Consider the following 21,797-nt stretch of genomic DNA (forward strand, 5'->3'; position numbering starts at 1 on the left):
TGTTGTTCTTTAATCAAGGGATAGACATTTTATTATATTAAGATCATGCAAACATAAGTGGCCTTGTTTGCTCATGTCCCTAAACTTTATCCCTGAAGGAACAGATTTAGTTGTTTCTGGGACATAGAAGATGGCAATATTGTTCAACTCATCCATTGGGAGTATTCTACACAACATTTAATATACATAGGAAAGAAAGCAAACTTGTAATAAAATAACTATGCATCAGTATCGGCTCTGGTCTGATTTAATCTATTAACTCCAGTTTGGTGACTTTTCTGTTGGAGATTTGGCTATTCAAGGGAGACCACATGTTCACTTGCAATTCCTGGTTACAAACGACCAGAGAATTTGGGTGCAAATCATCTCAAATATCTCCTCACCATCATAAAACATCCTGTTGACACTGTTGCCTAAATTGCACACCTATTTATTTATTTTGCAGAAATGGAACTGTTTCTGCACCAAAATTTCTCTTGAATTTCTCAAAAACATAGAAGACAAAAGAGAAGGATTTGATTTAGTTTTGGAAATTTCACAATATTGAAAATCACTCTGCTCACCACAAACAGATTCTTCTAATTCCAACACTGGCTATCTGCAGACATCTTTCCCCTTCATTTTGTACTGAAAAGAAAACATATCTTCCACCTATCTTCTGGGTAACCTCCTCTACAACAGTTGCTGACCTATGTGTGTTGGTGGGTCTTTAATCCACTCCCTCTCCTTTGCATTTTTTCACTCTTCCACAAGGGACAAGATAACAAACCCACGAAGAAAGAAGAAAATGAGGCACTTGACAGAAAGTTGCAGCTTTTGTGCTGATACTGTGAGGCATAGTGAGTTTCAGCAGTTCTTTTGATAAAATCATGAAGTCGATAGAAAGTAACAATTTGCTGCTGCTGAAAATAGCATGTATATGAATGGAAATGTGAATCAGAACAGTGAACTTGATGTTAGGAGCAGAATACAGTCAGCTAAAAGCACAAGATGTATTTGATTCAAAAGAGGTGTCTCTTAAACCAATTTCTATACTGTATCAGTGAACTAGGTGTAATGCATCTGCTGAGTACTCCCACTTCAAACTGCACTGGAAGATGCCAACATAATGAGTGGATTTCTTTCTTCCATTACTGGTGAACTGATTAGTTTATCCATCCCATTAACTGTACTCAGCAGTGTTTTCACTGAGTTTATTACATTTAGCCTCTGCTTGATATTTAAAATGCATTCTGAACACTTTCAATCTTTATTTGTGAATTAGGTCAGAAAATATTATTCAAAACACATCATCCATGTAAATAATCTCCTTTTTGTGCACCAGGGTGACACAAAATCTCTAATCCTAAATTATAATTTGGTTCAATTTGAAAACTTGAGTCTGGCTTTTCTCCAAGCAATTCTATTCCTATTTCCTTACTGTCCCTCACCCTGCCCTCACTGTCAACACCCTCCTAGAAAGCTGCCATCAGATGAATATCTTCCTGTCCCTCATTTATCAGTGATACTTTGCCGCTACCATTGCTGTCCCAGAGTCATGACCTCTTTAAATTAATTTGTCAATATAATTTTTCACAATCTGTTTGACATGGCCTCATGTTACAGCTAATATTCAACTCATTGGTGCTACAAAACACATATAATCCTCCCTAAATTAATTGCAAGCTTAAAGGCCAGGATTCTCAGGAGTAATCATCAGGGAACTATAGATTCTCAACATCTCAGTCTCAACTTTGAACACTAAAACGAGAACACAATAGCTGATACTTTTGAGGAAGATATAGCTGACTGTACACATGCCTTACATAAAACATTTGAGACCATCTTAATCCCAATAGTATAAAGTGAACATGATAGATCAGCTGGTTAAGTGCTATTGCAACAAAAGCCTTACACTCAACGTCAGTAAGACCAGAAGATTGATTGCGAACTTCAGAAAGGGTAAGATGAGGGAACACACACCAGTCCTTATCAAGGGATCAGAAGTGGAAAGTGTGAGCAATTTCAAGTTCCTGGGGGGTCAACATCTCTGTGGATCTATCCGGGGCCCAACATAGCGATACAGGCACGACAGCGTTTATATTTCATTAAACCAAAGATACAACTTTCTACAGTGGAGAGCATTCTAACTGGCTGCATCACTGTTTGGGATGGGGTGACACTACACAGGATCAAAATAAGCTGCAGAAAGTTGTAAATTCAGTCAGCTCCATCATGGGCACTAGCTTCCCCGGCATCCAGGACATCTTCAATGAGTGATGCCTCAAAAGGCAGCGTCCATTATTAAGGATCCTCATTGCCCAGGACATGCCCTCTTCTCATTGCTGCCATCAGGGAGTAGGTGCAGAAGCCTGAAGGCACACAATGATTCAGGATCAGCTTGTTCCCCTCTGCCATCAGAATTCTGAATGGATATTGAACCCATAAACACTAGACCTCTACTTTTTTTCTCTTTACACACTACTTATTTAATTTAATGTTTTTAATGTACTGTATATTCTGGCCAGTGGTGCAGTGGAATCTGCACTGAACTTTGAAGCAGATGGTCCTGGGTTCAAATTCACCCAGCTCTTTGCGTGCTTTCCATATGTGCTGAGTTGGTGTCAAATCAGCAACTCGGTCTTGGAAAAAAAAAACAGATGAATGCTAAAGAAACTGTAAGGTTGCCACTGCAGTGTACTGCTGTCACAAAACAACAAATGTCATGACACAAACAAAATGCTGGTGGAACGCAGCAGCACGACATGCCAATGATATTAACCCTGATTCTGATACACTTCTTGTCCTTTATGATTGAAGGTTGGTTAATCAATTAGCTTCCAGCCTATTTTTGTCAACAATGTAGACTGAATGGTAGAATAGCATTTAGTATTTTGTGCAAAGTTGGTGAATAGATATCTACAGGGAATGTTTTGTACATTGACACCAACTTAATCTATTATCACTTACAAACATGTGGGCCAACAATATAGAAGCTAGACCAAGAAATGACCAAATCTTCAATTTAACCTTTCCCTTTCTTTTGTGACAGGCTGAGTTGACTTTCAGTGCTGGTGATATCATTACTGTTTACGGGGACATGGACGAAGACGGTTTCTATTATGTGAGTTTCTCAAAGTGTGCTCGTCAAAAAAAAACTCTGACCTAAAAAATTCCTGTATATTTGAATGGGTACACTAGATTGGTGTTGCAGTGGGATGCTAACAATCACTGTAGGATTTGTAATTAACTAAGCCACGTCGAAGACAGATGAATATGCCAGTGGATGGGTGGAGAGACTTGGGTACCTTACACTATGAAAAAAGAAGAATCAGATGTCTGTTGTGGCAGGAGGCAGAAGTGCCGCAGAGCTGTGCTTTGTGGTGCAATGTGGCATAATAAGGGTTGTCAAAATGTTGTGATTGGAGATAGTGGAGAGGATCTGAGGCCAGTGTTCTAGTTTGTGTAGGGGTGGGGAGCAAGGAATAAAGGTAAATGAGTTGGAGAGGGAAGTACAAAAAATGGTGGTTAAGAAGGCTCACACAGATTAAATGAAGGATCGGAGGTTATCGGAGGGGGTGGGTGATGGAGACTGAGAGAAACAGAGAAGGAGCAAGAGAGTGGTGTGAGGGGGGGGAGAGGAAGGAAGAGATGGGAAAAGATAGCTGTGAAGCTGACCTGAGTTGGAGTGACAGGTATTGATGTGTATGCCTTTTCGGCAATGTGAGTTGGGCCAAATTCAGAGAAATGGATGAGGAATCCTATTAAGGATCCCTCTGCCTAATAGGCGATAATGGTGGGGTAGAATTTGATTATCGTGGTCATTGGGGCATTGTGCTTCCGTGAAGAACAGGGAAGTCAGTGTCAAAGACTGATGGGAATGTAGGGCCGGAATGGAGATTGGGCAGCGGTGACTATGCAGATGTCAGTGCATTGAAGGACTATTGCACAGAAAAGTGTGTAGAAAAAAGTAATAGGAGTAAGCCATTTGGCCTTTCAAGCTTGCTTTGCCATTCAGTGTGAGCTAGGATGATCATCCAGATTCAATACCCTGTTCCTGCTTTCTCCCCACTTCTACACTTTAGCCATTAGAAATATATCTAATTCCTTAAATACACCCAATGACCTGGCCTCCACAACTGCCTGTGGTAATAGATTCCACAAATTCACCACCCTCTGGTTAAAGAAATTTCTCTGCATCTCTGTATTAAATGGATGCCCCCTATCCTGAAGCTGTGCCCTCTTGTCCTAGACGCACCCCCTATGGGAAACATCATTTCCACATTTACTCTGTTTAGGCCTTTCAACTTTCAAAAGGTTTCAATAAGATTCACCCTTTCATCTTTCTAAATTCCAGTGAGTGCAGACCCAGAACCATCAAACGTTCCTCATATGATAACTCTTTCATTCCTGGAATCATCCTTGTGAACCTCCTCTGAACCCTCTCCAATGCCAGGACATCTTTTCTTAGATGAGCCCAGGATATCACATCCCTGCTCTTGTATTTTTGACCTCTTGAAATGAATGCTGACATTGCATTTGCCTTGAGTCTAACTGCAAGTTAACCTTTAGGATGTTCTGTACAAGGGCTCCCAAGTCCCTTTACATCTCAGATTTTTGGATTTTCACCCCATTTAGAAAATAGTCTGCACATTTATTTCTTCTCTCAAAGTGCATGACCATGCATTTTCCAACATTGTAATTCATTTGCCCCTTTCTTGCCCATTCTCCTAATCTGTTTAAATCCTTCTCCAGCCTACCTGTTTCCTCAACACTACCTGCCCCACCACTAATCTTCGTATCATCTGCAAACTTGACAACAAAGTTATCTATTCCATTATCTAAATCATTGATGTACAGCATAAAAAGAAGTGTTCCAGCACTGACCCTTGTGGAATGCCACTAGACAATGACAGCCAACCAGAAAAGGATCCTTTTATTCCCACTCGCTCCCCTCTACCAATCAGCCAATGCTCTCACCATGTCAGTAACTTTCCTATAATACCATGGGCTCTTAACTTGGTAAGCAGCTTCATGTGTGGCACCTTGTTAAAGGCTTTCTGAAAGTCCAAATATACAATATCCACTGCATCCCCTACTTGTAATCTCAAAGACTTCCAGCTGGTTCGTCAGGCAAGACTTTCCCTTAAGGAAAACTTGCTGACTTTGCCCCATCTTGTCCTGTGTCACAAAGTACTCCATAACCTCATCCTTAACAATTGACTCCAACATCTTCCAGCCACTGAGGTCAGGCTAATTGGTCTATAATTCCTTTCTGCTGCCTTCCCCCTTTCTTAAAGTGTGGAGTGACATTTGCAATTTTCCAGTCCTCTGACACTATGCAAGATCCAGTGACTTTTGAAAGATCATTACTAATGCCTCAACAATCTACCACTATTTCTTTCAGAACCCTAGGGTGCAGTTCACCTGGTCTGTGTGACTTATGTACCCTTGGGCCTTTCAGCTTTCTGAGCACCTTCTCCCTTGTAATAGTAATTACACTCACTCCTCTTCTCTCGCTCCCTTCAACATCTGGCATACTGCTTCACACAGTGCCTTCCACAGTGAAGGCTGATGTATAATACTCAATTAGTTCATCTGCCATCTACTTGTACACTGTTATTATTTCTCCAGCCTCATTTTCTAGCGGTCCTATATCCACTCTCATCTCTCTTTTATTTTTCACATACTTGAAAAAGCATTTTCTATCCACTTTGATACTGTTTGCTAGCTTGCTTTCATATTTCATCTTTTCCCTCCTAATGTTTCTTTTAGTTGCTCTCTGAAAGTTTTTAAAAGCTTCCCTATCCTCTGTCTTACCACTAATTATTGTTTTTGCATTTGCTTTTACATTAGCTTTGATTTTCCTTGTCAGCCATGGTTGCTATTTTGTCATTTAAGTATTTCTTTGTTTTTGGAATACATCTATCCTTTTCTCCAAAACTTACACCATTGCTGTTCTGCTGTCATCCCTGACGAAAGATCCTTCCAATTTATTTTGGCCAACAACTCTTTCATGCCACTAATTTCCTTTACTCCACTGAAATACTGCTGCATCAGACTTTATGTTCTCCCTATCAAATTTTAAGTTGAACTCAATCATATTGTGATCACTGCCTCCTTTTACTTTAAGCCCCCTAAACACCTCTGCTTCATTACATATAATACCCAGTCCAGCATAGCTGGTAGGCTCAACGAGAAACTGCTCTAAAAAGCCATTGTGTAGGCATTCACCTAACTTAATCTTTTGAGATCTATTACCAATCTGATTTTCCCAGTTGACCTTCATGTTGAAATCTCCCATCACTATCATAACTTTGCCCTTTCAATTTGCCTTTTCTATTTCCTGTTGTACTCTGTGGTCCACATACCAGCTTCTGTTGGGAGGCCTGTATATAACTGCCATTGGGGTCCTTTTACCCTTGCAATTTCCTAACTCAACCCACGAGGATTCAGCATCTTCCCTTCCTATGTCACATCTTTCTACTAATTTCATGCCATTCTTTTATGATGTTCTTTTCCTCAGTTCCTCTCACATTAACAAACTTATGGCAATGCCACTATCACTCACTGTTACCAGCAGAATACCAATTCTCAATACCTATTTCAATATCAATACCTATTTTCTTGTTAAAAAACTTTCATACCTTTGTGGTTCAGGATACCATATTAATTGGAAAATTCAGTAATATATATGAATAAGAAGTAATTGAGACTAACCACAAAGTACTCCTGGTCTTATCAATGGGGAATGTTCTTGACAAATTAGGATCCTAATGTTTACTTCAAGTAAATGGTCAAAAAGACCTATCTTCAAAACGAACATTCTCTAAAATATCAATAATTTTGTCTTCTTTCACCATTTATGGTTGGCTTCATTGGCTGCATAGAGATATGTCCCAAATTACAAGAACCACTACATCTTGTATTTCAATTTATTAATCCATCAGTAGAGTAATATACCTAAACAAACCTTACAAAACTCTTGAGGTCACAACATTGTGAAACTTAAAAGATTAAGTAAGCAACAAAAATTGAAGTAGAATTGAGTATTGTTAGCAGATGGTTTGTACCAACATTGGATTTTTAAAATTTTAATCCTTAAGTTCACAGCTGCGATCATTTACAATTTTCATTATACAGTCATGTAGTGATTTAGTTGGCGGAACAAAGTACAACAGGTTTCTGTGTTTTTAACATTAGGGCAATTTGAATGGAATATATGGGCTAGCCCCATCCAACTTCCTGGAGATGATCAGTACAGAGGAGGCAGTGGGAACAGGTGTTGGTGATGCTGTGCCAAGGCTTCCTCAGACTGCCGTTCACAAGGAAAAACAGGTGAGACAAAGAGATCCTCTATTGTCTAAAATGCATTACATACTTCTGTTGTGAAATACTGGATTGTACGTATAATATTTAAATCAACCTTGCAGATATTGCACAGGAAGTTGCGACTAGGGTACTTTCCAAGGGAAGCAGGTTTAATGACAAAAAGGTTGTTGAAAAGTTTGAGAGAGAGAGAGAGTGAGAGAAAGAGTGGAAGTATTGGGCAAGTGAAAAGGAGCAGCCAGAGAGAGGCAAAGATTATGTTGGGAATTACTTGAAGGGATGTGAAAATGCAATTAGAGGAAAAAGGAAAATGTGAAAAAGAAAGTTCATGCTGTGATGGACAGCAGATAAATGAAGGGATAGGAAAATATATATCAAGGGAGGAAGGAGAACTAGCTGTCTGAAAGGTTTAGTTAGGGATTGTGTGGGACTTCATTGACGATTAAGTGTGTGTAGCTTTTTACTCCATTTTTGTATGTTGTGAATATCATTTAATTGAAATTATTAATCTTTGTAATCTAACCATGGGTTTTCAAACATAATCTAATTATATCCTAGTTGAATATTTTCCTTACATTAACAACTGTCTTTGGACCTTTTTTACTCGTGACATTTTCGTTGAAAGTTTTTCTTCCCCTCTTATCTGATTCTAAGAGTGAGTTAACTTTCTTTGTTTTAGTTGTCCTTATTACATTAAGTCAAGTATAATTTTATTCCAACATTGATGCCCACAAATGCTTTGTCTTTGGAACCTTATTATCATACTCCATTCTATTATGTAATAGATATACAGTATAGGATATACCTTTCCTTTTATTTGTCATTTAAATAATTCCTAATTATAAATCTGTATTTTTAAAGGGTTTAGTATAAAGAACCCTAGAAATTGAACCTTACCATTAATATTCACGTACTGCAGGTGTGTAGTGCATTGTAGCAGACAGTAAACTGTGTTTTGCTGAGCTGCATACCTGTTTGAGGCTGATTAGAACAGCTTGTTACTATTCAAATCTTTGTTTTCATTTTTCATTTACTCTCTCTTGTATCAGTTGTTGAGCTTTCTTTTATTATAATTCTTTTTCTCTACCTTTTTCCATGGCAACAGAGGAAGACTGTTCATTTCAAGCGGTAATTAGCGGCCAGAAGGCTTGTAAGTGCGTGTTACTGAGTCAAAAACTGTCATTTGCATTGCAGTATGCACACTGGATGGATATGCATTTCTGCAGGCAGCACATCAGTGCAAAGGACAGAGTTACAGGATGCAAACTGTATCTTAGAAAATACACATAAATATTAAAGCAGTTGTGCTCCTTTATGATTGTGATATCAACATTTCGTAACATAAACACGCAATTGGGGGACAGTGACCATCCACTATAGAATATATGCAACATTGCAGCACAGGAACAGGCTCTTCAGCCCATGATGTTGTGTCAAACTAAACTAATCCCTTCTACCTGCACAATGTCTCTATTCCTCCATTCCCTGCACGTTCATGTACCTATCTAAAGCCGCTGTTATATTTGCCTCCACTACCACCCTTGTCAGTGCATTCCAAGAATCCACTGCTCTCTTTATCTAAAAAATACTTGGCACATATCTCTCTCTTGAACTTATGCCCTCTGACCTTAAATGCATGCGCTCTAGTATTAGAAATTTCAAAGATGGAAGAAAGATATCAACTCTATGGCTCTTATAAACTCCCTCACCTCAGCCTCTGCTAGTCCAGAGAAAACAACCCAAGTTTGTCCAATATCTCCTTATAGCACATGCCCTCAAATCCAGGCAGTATCCTGGGGGATCTATTCTGCACCCTCTCCAAAGCCTCCATACTTTTTCTATAATGGGACTCGTAGAAGAGAATGCAATTCTCCAGGTGCAGACTAATCAGAGTTTTATAAAGCTGCAACATAACTCCATGACCTTTGAACTCCATACCTCAACTGTGATATGCCCTAGTCTCCCATCCTACTTCTCATTTCTATTTTAGTTATGTAAACTCTGGGCGAGATGGATGCCAGTGAGCTGAAGGAAGTTTTTCCCTGATTGGGTAATATTACTTACAGCTTTCTTAAGTAGATAAAAATATCTCCTAATGAATATTTGGTTAAAAACTAAAGAAGGCACAATCAATAGAGATGTACAGAAATGCAGTTAAACACCTATCTGGTGCAATGGTGTACTTAATTGCCAAGAGGTGATATTTGCAGGCATAGCTGACAGTTCAGGAACAGTGTAAATCCTGGAGATGTAATTAGGTTGCCAGGGTGAATGGATGTGCTAGATTCCCAAGGTTTCAGTGATATATTTAAATTCCTGGAATAGCTGAGCTATGGTTGAACATGTAAGAATTATGCAACAGACTCTATTTCAAATTGGCAGAAGTTCACTTCCCTACTCCCAGCAATATCATAATTGTTATATCATATACCACAATATATCATCTCCCACTGCCAGAGAAAAGTTAAGTGATGGTGTTGCTCAACAAATGCCTGATATTTATATGAGGTGCAAAGGCCCCCGAAGGCACAAGGCTGTCCAAGATCAGAGTGTTGCCAGTTACAAAACTGAAAACAAATTAAATTTCAAATTATGGGGAATGAACAAAAAGATTTTGATTCCATTTGCAGTTCACAGAAAAATAAATCAGAATATAATTGTCAGCAGATTACAGGTGACACACGGCAGGTTTGCCTATTAGCATGCTCTTCTAGCTTTGTCCTTTGCACAGTTTGTAAATGTAGGTCTTCATGGGTGCACTCACCTATAGTGATGTTATATAACTAATAGCATAGTAGATGTGCTTGCTATATCACCACGCTTGATTTAACTACAACAGGATTTGCCCTTAAATTAGGTTTACCTGAATTTCCATCTCCAATAACTAATTCTCTGTATTCACTTTTATTCTTGCAATGTAGATATAGCTGACTATGTCAATCTTTATTGTCCATTCTTATTTGTCCATAAATTGAGGAGACAGTAAAGAATCAATCCCTTTGATATAACTAGAATCACCTATAGGCTAGATCAGGTAAGGATAGCAGATCTAATTTGTTACAGGATATTAGTGATGCCAATGAATTTTCAGGGCAATCTAACAGTTCATGATTACTGTTAGTGAGTCAAACTTTTTAAATGAATATTAATCCTTGTGTTACTTCCAATGTGTAGCTTAGTAGACAAGCAGAGCTGGATTATCCATTAGTGTTGATTAGGAGAACAAATTCTTAATTCAAATTAATTAATACTTTCAACTTCATCTTCCTAATGGTGCATAGATATAGCTGTGCACATACTTGGCATTTAGACATAATTTATTAAGTTTACCCCTTTACCAGTGAGTCATCCAGAGATATAGGAAAGGTGCTGTCGGCTGAAGGTGAGCTAGTTACACTGTGACAAAAGGTAGAGCACAAGTCTTGGAAGGTCTGATAGCCAAGGTGTTTTTATGTTGCTTATAGTAGATATTTCCAGCTGATAAAAATTAGAAGTTGATTTTACTAGCTCATGCTTCCTTGTTTGCTTAGCATGCTCCTACCACCATTGCTTAACAATATTCAGCCTTGAGCTTTTGAATAATAAATACTGTTAAGTGATTACTCTGACCCACAGTTGTCAATCTATTGGATAAACTGTAGTCTGTGCTTCAGGATCATGCATGTTTAATCATAATTATGGGAAAAAAGTCAAGTATTTAATTCTAAAAGGTTTCTCAGATCTATTGAAAAGAAAAAAATGCATCATAGAATGCACAATGGTATCTGCTTTCCTATTAGGAAGAGCACAAATAACTACAGTTGAACTCCAAGAATATGTTATCCAATTGTTTTGGAAATTCTGAATGGATCAGCACCCAGCTCATCAGGTTTGGTTTTCCACTTATACCCACATGCCCTTTAAAACCACCTGATGTAATTTCCCATTCTGCCTTTCATCTCAAATAGATCATTTTCTCACACTTGCTTTAAACAGACACAGTTCACTGAAACATTTATTACATTTTTGTACATCCTCTTAAAAAGCAGAGTTGCAAGTGTACTGGGCTATTAATAGAAGCAATATTCATTAGAGCAGGAAATTTGCCAATTCAGCACCACAAAATTCAAAGAGTGCTGAACTAATGGAGTTTTACTGGACAGTATCTGGTTCACCTCTTATCAACTTGTGAAGTTGCATATATTTATGTTAATGAAGTGGTTAGCTCAATATTGAGATGTAATCTCATCGTCTGGAGTGTATTTTGTCAGTCAGTCGATTGGTGAAATCGCTATCATCTTCCTTCAGGAGTATTTGTGCTGTTTATAATGTCATGCTTTTGTTGAACACAATAGCAAACAGCTCTCACATTAGGGTTATGTGGTCATCTCTTATCAAAATATGGCATTTGTGCCTAATACTCTACTGTGCCTTCCTGCAAGTTTGGCCCATTGTTTGCCCTTAAACCATGACAAGTGAGCTGCAGGTAAGAATCAGAAAAAAGGGCATGATCAGTAAATAATGTGCTGCTCAGTTTTATCCAGTACATCAAAGTGATACAATCCCAAGGGTCTATTTCTTCAGTAATAGCAGCTTTAAAACGTGAGTTCATGTCAATGGATTATTTTTTTGTTTGCTCAGATGCATATGTCACAAATGTGTAAATGACATTGAGAGATTGATACAAAGCAGTTCTCATTTCACAGTAACAGGGAGGTAAAGACAGACACCAGCACACTGGGTGTGATTAAGGAGGAAGATACATGAAGCCCCATTCAAGAGTGAGATACCTTCACACTACAGAGATAAATGTAAAAAATGCTTATATTTAGGTAAATTTTCATAAATAAAATATTTAGTGCAATAGAATAAAATGGAATCTAAATATGCCATAGGTGTTTTCCAAGGCTTATTTGCATATTCCTATCTTAATTTATGGCAACTATAGACATAGGGGCAGAATTATCCTATTCAGCCTATTGAGTCTATTCCACCATTTGATCATAACTGATTTATTATCCCCCTCAGCCTCATTTTCCTGCCTTTTCCATGTAACCTGTGATGCCCTTACTAATCAAGAACCTATCGACCTCCAACTTAAATATACGCAATGACTTGACCTCCACAGCCATTTGTAGCAACGGATTCCACAGATTCACCAGCCTCTGGTTAAAGAAATTCCTCTTCAGCTCTGTTCTAAAAGAACATTATTCTATTCTGAGGCTGTACCCTCTGGTCTTAGATACCCCCACCATTGGAAACACCCACTCTAACTAGGACTTTCAATATTTGATATATTTCAGTGAGTTCCCACTCATTCTATTAAACTCCAGCAAGCACATTTCCAGAGCCATCAAAAGCTTTTCATACATTAACCTTTTAATGCCTAGGATCATTCTCATGAACCTCATCTGGATCTTCTCCAAAGCCAGCACATAATTTCTTAGATAAGGGGCCCAAAAATCTGGTCGTAATACTCTAAATGTGGCCTGATAAGTGTCTTAAAAAGCCTCAACATGCACTCCGTGCTTTTATACTCTCATCCTTTTGAAATGAATGTTTACATTGCATTTGGTTTCTTTACTACCGGCTCAACCTGCAAGATAACCTTCAGGGAATCCTGCTCTAGGTCTCTTGAGTCCCTTTCTACCTCCAATTTCTGAATTTGCTCCCCATTTAGAAAATAGCCTACCCCTTTATTCCTTCTACCAAAGTGCATGGCCATCCACTTCCCTACACTGTATTCATCTGCCACTTTGCCCATTTTCCTTATCTGTTCAAGTCTTTCTGCAGACTGCCTGCTTCCTCAACACTGCCTGTCCCTCCATCTATCTTTGTACGCTCTGCAAACTTGACCACAAAGCCATCAATTCCATCAGCCAGATCATTAACATATAATGTGAATGGCAGCAGTCCCAAAACCAACTCCTGTGGAACACCACTAGTCACTGACTGCCAACCAGAAGAGTCCTCCTTTATTCCCACCCTTTGCCTCCTGCCAGTCAGCTAATCTTCTGTCCATGTTAGTACCTTTCCTATAATACCATGGGCTCTTATTCCTGTATATGAAGTGTGCTCAGCTATGAAAATTGCCAATTTCTGTACTACTTGTGCTAATGTTCATATGATTCAACTACATGTCAGGACAAACATGAGACTGCAGTTGCTAAAAATCTTGAGCAACACACACAAAATACTGGAGGATTCTGATGAAGGGTCTTGGCCTGAAACTTCAACTGTTCTCTTTCCTCCATAGATGCTGCCTGACCTGATGAATTGCTCCAGCATTTTGTGTATGTTGCTTAGTAATAATGCCAGGTTCAGTTTGAGGAAGTGTGGAGATCCTCTGCTATCATATGCAGGTCAATTATTCAGGAATCTCTTTGCTTTGCATAGAATATTGCTGTATTTGATCTAGTGCAATGTTTGCTAAGGTAAGAATTAATTTTTGATTAAGAAACCCTTTGTTATTCTGAGAAGTGTGATTAAAAACCCGTGAAATGCCAATTAGCTATTCTTTGAGAAAAATGAAACTTTGAAAGAACAGTCGTGGATGACATGACAGTGACTGGTAAGATTTGCAGAGTTTGAACATTTAACAAGTGGTGTGACATGCTATATGTTAGCATTGGTGCATTCATGCACACCATTGTTTTACTGACATTTGATCTGAACTCATTGAAATGGTTCTACAGTATGTTCTTTCCTGTACTATATCAATGACTTTTGTTCTAATTTCCTCCCATCAGCTAAACTTGGATGAGGCAGAAGTTTCAAATCCTGTTGTACCAATGAACATTCAATCCACTATTACAGCAGGGTGTTTGGATAATCACGGATGCAATGAGAATTCAAATAGCAAGAAGAAAAAGGGCTTTTTTTCAAAAGGAAAGAAACTATTCAAAAGACTGGGATCAAGTAAAAGAGAATAACTCTCTTCAAATCCATCAAAAAAGAGAAGCTGCCAGTCGAGATTCAGTAAACTTTGAATAACTCATCTAGAATCTTGAAGAGAATAACTAGAGATTCACCAAAAAGGATTAAGGAATACAATCAAAATAGCAAGGAGGATCCAATCCACTGGAAGAATATATCCAATCTGAGATAAATTGAATGAGTGTTTCCCAAATGGAGTCCACCAAAAGAAACAGGTCACACCTGGATCCAGCAAAAAGAGTTTGCTATTTCCACCCAACTTTCAGTAAATGGCAAATTCACTTGAGACCAGTAAATCAGGATGAATCTCACCTGGAAGGTGGTAGGCTTTGGATATGCACAAAATCTCAACAGATTGAGATCTCAAAATCTCAAATCTCAACCTTTGAAGAGAGATTGTATTCTAAAATGCAGAATATTTTCTGCTGCGAACAATGGAGAAACCTCCATCTTTTATTCATTTCACAATTATTAATATTGTAATTCACTGATATCTTGGTCAACACACTTAGTTCTTACTGAGCAGTAATCACATCTACTGATAAAGAGAATGCCTTTCACCAGACTGTAATAACTGCAATCCAAGAATTATGTAGCCTGCTGGAAATATACACATTATCTCATCTGTAACTGTTAAAAGACAAGTGACAAATTACATTCATGCATTAATATAGCTGTGACAGGTTATCAACCCAGAAAATTGTTTTTTTCCCCAAGTAACTATGTAGCAGCATTGTTTACGCTTTGAAGTGGTATAAATCTCTCAGTTTCATATAATTCAAAGTCAGGCAGGCTGTGGAATCTTGAGCACATAAACAGTGATGTACCAGGGCCCGGCTGACTAGTTGTGTTAACAGTGACAAGAAGAATGTACTTGAGTGGTAAACTCGTGTTGGTTACCAGACAAGTCTTGCTACTTAGTATCTCTCTGAATTTCATGCAGTGGTAAATTCATCACCTTTTATCAGTAGGGTTTTTCTTGCATTGCTCTTATTTACCAAAGCCAGAATGGAACAAGTAGAGTTTATAATCTGGACCCCACTTCTAATGTTTGCTTTGTCACTAAAGAAAACACACTAAAAGATTCCTCTATATAATGAGATGGAAAAGTAAAATGGAACCTTGGTATTCTTCATCTGATACCAGATGCTGAAATTCTATGAGCATTGCAGAGATTTCTAAGTAATCAGCTGGGTGTAAAGCTGGTAGATGACAACTTTTGAGGAAACTATCCATCTCTGATCCACCTCTGCCTATGCATGGGTAACCAGAAGGTTATCCTCTGCCTTATTCAAGAAAGACATCTCAATGAATTACAAAATGTGAGAATAAAATTCACTTGCCAATTGCAATACCCTGCCAGTATTCAGCCTACACCCTGAGTTGGCAGCACTCCTGCTTTGTGTTCCAGGCTCCTGACCAGCTGTCAGACATAAAATAGAACTTATTTTCATATGTTAAAGATAAGCCATCATGTTTGAATTCTAGCACGTGGCTTTATAATATACAATCAAAATGTTTTGTAAAAAAAAGAGTTTATATGATTGATTTCGACATTTGTAAATAGTTCTACTTCTTGTTTTGCATGTATCGTTGGGACTGTATCCAACTACTCTGCATGGAGTGGTATGGTGAGCAGATCCCTAGCCCTTACAGTCAAACCTATTTCTTTATTTCTACATAGAAATGTTTTTACTGAAATAAAGTCTATTTTCACAGAAAATGCCTTGTATAATGAATTATTTTAAATTTCAGAGGCTTTTATTAGGCAGGGATAATGAGGATAGACAGGAGCACAGACAGACAAACTGTAGAAAACTCTGGAACAATGAGCCAAGGCCAAGGGAAGCATGAGGTACTGGGTTGACACCACAAGCAGTCCAAACATAACTGCTGCAAGATCATGTGGAAGGATAACAGGAGTGGAAATGTGACAACAGGAAGTGGTAATAGGTAAGTGATGAGATTTCAAGAGGAACAGCAAATACAAGAATGCTGGCAACATAGGATTGGAAACAGTAGGAAGTAGCTACAGCAATGTGAATAGAACAACACTGTACCAGTTGATACTGCTTGGATTTGCCTCTGTTGAGCAGTAGAATTTATTTAATCAGTTTAAATGGGACAGGTAGTTGTGTGTCTGATCAATGTTCAACAGCAGGATGCACTAAGCAAAGCAAATACCTCGAACCTGGAAGGGAACTTTGACAGCATGTCTGTCCTATTCTGTCATTTATTTATCTTCCTTGACCTAACTGCCTGTGACTTACTTCTCAGCTCAGGACTACTAGCTTATGACTTGTTTTATCACTTTGTTCTAAGTTCTATTCAACCAGTTCTATTCCTCTACTGAGCGCCAACTCTCTTCCTTACAGAAATGCCCACTGGATTTTCTAGTCTTGTAAGAATAGTTAGTATGCTATTTCACACCCCTTTACTGAAATATTACAACCACTTAGCACTGAGCAGCATCACAGAGTGACAGTGAGCTTTATGTAATTGGTGATAAAATTTAATAAAAGTTGCAATTAATTAGAGAAGCTTTAATTGTTATATGTAGTGTATATTGAAACATGCAGCAAAATGCATTGCTTGCATCAATGACCAGCACAATTGGAGGATTGTGCTGGAGGCAGCCCGCAGACATTGCCACACTTCCAGCAGCAACGTAGCATGCCCACTACTCACTAACATAGCATGCCCCTAACTACACCTTTGGAATGTGTGAAAAACCAGAGGAAACCCATGCAGGCACAGGGAGATAGTGTGCCATGTCATAGCTCCTTACAGACAGTGGCAGGAATCAAAACCCAATCAGTGATCGCTGGAACAACGAAGCATTGCACTAACTGGCTAACATGGCTGTTTAGTATTCCCACTGCTGAAAAATCTCTACATCTCACCAACACTATTGCTGACAACTTCCTTCAGAAGACATTGGTTGAAACCCTTGGCATTTTGGGTTGGTTGGGTGATGGACCCATAGACCAGTGATTTTACTTTTCTCTATGAATTTTTTATATCTTCCTATATTCCAAATTATCCACTATTCTCAGTTGGATGGGATACTTAAAGAGTTCATGCACTGATTACTGGATGTATATTAAAGAACCGCAGCTGGAATATGAAAGATCTCATTGTCTGTATTTGACTCAGGCTGCAGGATGAGATCTGCCACAATGACTAAGCAACTATTTTACATTTCACAGGATTTCCCCCCTTTTTGCTTCCTCTCCTGCTGATAACTCTAATTACAAACCATATTTTTCTCATATTTTTAAAGAAATGGCTCCAAACTTCCTTAATCAAAACAAATCCTGTATAGTTTCAAACAGAAAATTGCTAGACGCACTCAACAGGTCAAGCAGTATCTATAGAAAGAACACACAAAAAATGCTGGACGACTCGGCTAGCCTGACGATATCTATGGAAGGAAGTGAACAGTCGACAGTTTGAACTGAGATGCTTCAACAGGACTAGAAATGAAGGAGGCAGAAGCCAGAATAAAAAGGTAAAGTGGTAGAGGTGAGTCCAGCTGAGGTGGATGGGAGGAAGCTAGTGGGGATGAAAGAGAATGATGTGGGAAGCTAGAAGATGATAGGTGGAAGAGATAAAGGACTGATGAAGGGGGAATTTGATAGCATAGGACCGTAGGCAATGGAATCAAGGGAAGAAGATGGGGAACCAGAAGGAGATAATGGGCAGGGACCTGGGGGTGGGGAGAAAGGAAGAAGGGATGAGAGCCATGAGAATTAGGGTATAAAGGTGGGCAGGATAAGGAAAACAGTTGTTACTGGAAATTAGAAAAATTGAAATTCATGTCTCAATTGGACAAGCAACTTTGGGTGCATAAAAAGAGCTAGCTTTCAGTTTGGTCGGTGATTGAGATTTTAAAGGCAGAGCCTCATGGTGGTTTCTCTAAGCTGAGGAGTGACCAATCAGCAAAAGGGATTTATTAGAAAGGGCCAATAAAAATAGCACAGCTGTGAGCGGAACAGTCATTCATTAAGTGTGTCAGTGCTTAGAGTTCCTCTGGCTCATCAGGCTCAGGTGAGGTTAAGTATTTGAAGGGCTTCTCTCTTTCTGTTCTTAATTGTTTATCCTTATCTGTTAGGGCATAAGAGTGTCATGAGAATGGCTCCAGCGGCAGTGGTTTGTACTATGTTGGGGATGTGGGAAGTCCGGGAGAACACCGGTTTCCCAGATAAACACATCTACACTAGGTGCACCGAGCTGCAGCTCCTGGGAGAACAAATTAAGGAACTGAAGCTGCTGCTCAATAACCTTCAATTCATACAGGAGAATGAGGAGGTGATAGATGGGAGCTACAGAGTGGGTAGTCACCCTTAGATTGCAGGAAACAGGTAACTGGGTTATTGTCAGGAGAAGGAGGTGAATGCACAGCCAGTGCAGTGTTCAGCTAAGGGTGTTCCCCTCAATAATAAGTATACAACTTTAGATAACATTGAGGGGGCAACCTACTTGGGGGGGGGGGGGGGCTAGCCACAGTGACTGGGTCTCTGGTATTGAATCTGGTGCTGTGGATCAGAAGAGCAGAGAGGTGAAGAGGATTGCAGTGTTGATAGGAGATTCCTTCATCAGAGGAATGGAGATGAGGTTCTGTGGGCACAACAGAGACACCCAGATGGTGTGTTGCTTCCCTGGTGCCAGGATCAAGGATGACTTGGATTGGGTCCATGGCATTCTCAAGGGAGAGGGTGAGCAGCCAGAAATCTTGGTACATATTGGCACCAATGACAGAAGCAGACAAAGTGAGGAAGCCCTGAAGAGAGATTTTAGGAAGCTGAATAACAGGACCTCCAGGGTAGCAATCTCTAGATTGATGCCTGTGCCATATGCTAGTGAGGGTAAGAATAGGATGATTTTGGCAGATGAATGCATGACTAGGAACCGGTATAGGGGGTAAGAATATAGACTTATGGATCATTGGGATCTCTTCTGGGGCAGGTACAAAAGGGACGAGATACACCTGAACCAGAAGGGGTCCAATATCCTTGCGGGTAGGTTGGCTAGAGTTGTTTGGGAGGGTTTAAACTAATTTGGCAGGTGGATGGGAGTCAGAGTGAGAGTGCTGAAGATGACGTAGCTGGTTTACAAACAGAGGCAATGTGTAATGATGAGAGGCAAAACTAGTCAACAGGCTGAGTTGCAATGTAAAAGGTGGACAAAATTGAAAAGGGTGAATACAGGACTGAAGGTGTTATATTTGAATGCACACAGTAAATGGAATAATGTACATGAGCTTGTAGCACAGTTACAGATTGGCATGTATGATCTTGTAGGCATCACTGAATCATGGCTGAAAGAAGATTATCCTGGGAGCTTAATGTCCAAGGATACACATTGTATTGAAAGGACAGGCATGAAGGCAAAGGGGATGGCGTTGCTCTGTTGGTTAAAAAAAAATCAATTCATTAGAAAGAGGTGACAAAGGATCAGAAGGTATTGAATCATTGTGGATAGAGTTAAGGAACTGCAAGGGGTCATGTAGAAATTACAAAAGGAGATAGAAAATGCATACCAAAAGGGCAATGTAACAATATCATGGGGGATCTCAATATGCAGGTTGATTGGGGAAAAACAGGTTGGTGCTGGATTCCAAGAGGGGGATCTTCTAGCATGCCTATGAGATGGCTTTTTAGACCAGCTCATGGTTGAGTGCATGAGGGAATCAACTGTTCTGATTGGGTGTTGTGCAATGAACTGGAATTGATTAGAGAGCTTAAGATAAAATAACTGTTGGGGGAGTGGTCATAATATGATCATATTCACTTTGACATTTGAGAAGCTAAAGTCAGATGTATCAGCATTACAGTGGAGTAAAGGGAGTTACAGAGGCATGAGAAAGGAGTTGGTCAGAATTGATTGGAAAAGAGTACTGGCAGGGATGATGGTGTAGCAGCAATGGCTGGAATTTCTGGAACCAATTCAGAAGGCACAGGATATATACTTCCCAAAGAGGAAGAAGTATTCTAAAGGGAAGATGACACAACCGTGACTAACAAAGTACCTGAAAGCCAACATAAAAGCCAAAGAGAAAGCATATAATAGAGCAAAAATGAGTGGGAAGTTAGAGGATTGGGAAACATTTAAAAACAAACAGCAGATAACTAAAAAAAATCATTAAGAAGGTAAAGATGGAATACAGAAGTCAGCTAGCCAATAATATTAAAGAGGATTCCAAAAGTTTCTTCAGATACATAAAGAGTAAAAGAGAGGTGAGAGTGGGTATCAGACCACTGGAAGATGATCCTAGAGAGGTAGTAATGTGGGACAAGGAGATGACAGACAAACTGAATTTGTATTTTACATCAGTCTTTACTGCGTAAGACACTAGCAGTATGGTGGAAGGTCAAGATGTCAGGGGTCATGAATTGTGTGAAGTTACCATTACTAGAGAGAAAGTTCTTGGGAAACTGAAAGTACATAAGTCACCTGGACCAGATGGTGTATACCCCAAGGTTTTGAAGGAGATGGCTGAAGAGATTGTGGAGGCAGTAGTAATGATCTTTCAAGAATGACTAGATTCTAGAATGGTTCCGGAAGACTGGAAAATTGTAAATGTCACTCCAAGAAGGGAGAGAGGCAGAAGAAAGGAAACTACAGGCCAGTTAGTCTGACTTCAGTGGTTGGGAAGATGTTGGAGTTGATTCTCAAGGATGAGGTCTCAGAGTACCTGAAGCCAATGATAAAATAGGCCGTAGTGAACATGGTTTCCTCAAGGGAAAATCTTGCCTGAAAAATCTGTTGGAATTCTTTGAAAAAATAACATGAAGGATAGACAAAGGAGAATCAGCTGATGTTGTGTACTTGGATTTTTAAAGGGCCTTTGACAAGGTGCTGCACATGAGGCTGCTTAACAAGCTATGGCCCATGGTATTACAGGAAAGATTCTAGCATAGATAAAGCAGTGGCTGATTGGCAGGAGGCAAAAAGTGGGAATAAAGGGAGACTTTTCTGGTTGGCTGCTGGTGACTAGTGGTGTTCCACAGGGGTCTGTGATGGGAGCGATTCTTTTTGTTATATGTTAGTGACTTGGATGATGGAATTCATGATATTTAAGTTTGCAGGCAATATGAAGATGGGTGGAGGGCAGGTAAATTTGTGGAAGTAGGGAGGCTACAGAAGGATTTGAACAGATTAGGAGGATGGGAAAAAAAAATTGCTGATTGAATACAGTATCAGAAAGTGTATGGTCATGCACTTTGGTAGAAGAAATGAAAAGGTTGACTAATTGCTAAATGCAGAGAAAATACAAAAACTGGAGGTACAAAGGGACGGGAGTCCTTGTGCAGGATTCCCTAAAGTTTAATTTGCAGGTTGAGCCTGTGGTAAGGAAGGGAAATGCAATGTTTACATTCATTTCAAGAGGGGTATAATATAAAAGGATGGATGTAATGTTAAGGCTCTATAAACCACTGGTGAGGCCTCACTTGGAGTATTCTGAGCAGTTTTAGGCCCCTTAACTTTGAAAGAATGTGCTGAAACTGGAGAAGTTTCAAAGGAGGTTTACGGAAATGATTCCGGATCGAATGGCTTGTCATATGAAGAGC

At 39.3% G+C, this 21,797-nt stretch overlaps 1 protein-coding gene across 8 annotated transcripts in view; it reads left to right on the top strand.

The window, feature by feature from the left end:
* Positions 1-15,946, top strand: part of LOC140731787 (RIMS-binding protein 2-like) — a 311,475-nt gene extending 295,529 nt beyond the window's left edge. For 6 of the 8 annotated variants that reach the window (XM_073053584.1, XM_073053582.1, XM_073053583.1 and 3 more), the window contains 3 exons: positions 3,032-3,103; positions 7,183-7,317; positions 14,037-15,946. In XM_073053584.1, coding sequence (XP_072909685.1) covers positions 3,032-3,103; positions 7,183-7,317; positions 14,037-14,219 — 390 coding nt within the window. In that variant the 3' untranslated portion in view covers positions 14,220-15,946. Of the gene's footprint in view, positions 1-3,031; positions 3,104-7,182; positions 7,318-8,413; positions 8,463-14,036 lie in introns of all 8 variants that reach the window. The other 2 variants (XM_073053585.1, XM_073053586.1) reach the window with 2 other exon arrangements.
* Positions 15,947-21,797: the final 5,851 nt, after the last annotated feature.

Source organism: Hemitrygon akajei, chromosome 8 (genome assembly GCF_048418815.1).
Source record: "Hemitrygon akajei chromosome 8, sHemAka1.3, whole genome shotgun sequence".
Taxonomy (NCBI): Eukaryota; Metazoa; Chordata; class Chondrichthyes; order Myliobatiformes; family Dasyatidae; genus Hemitrygon; species Hemitrygon akajei.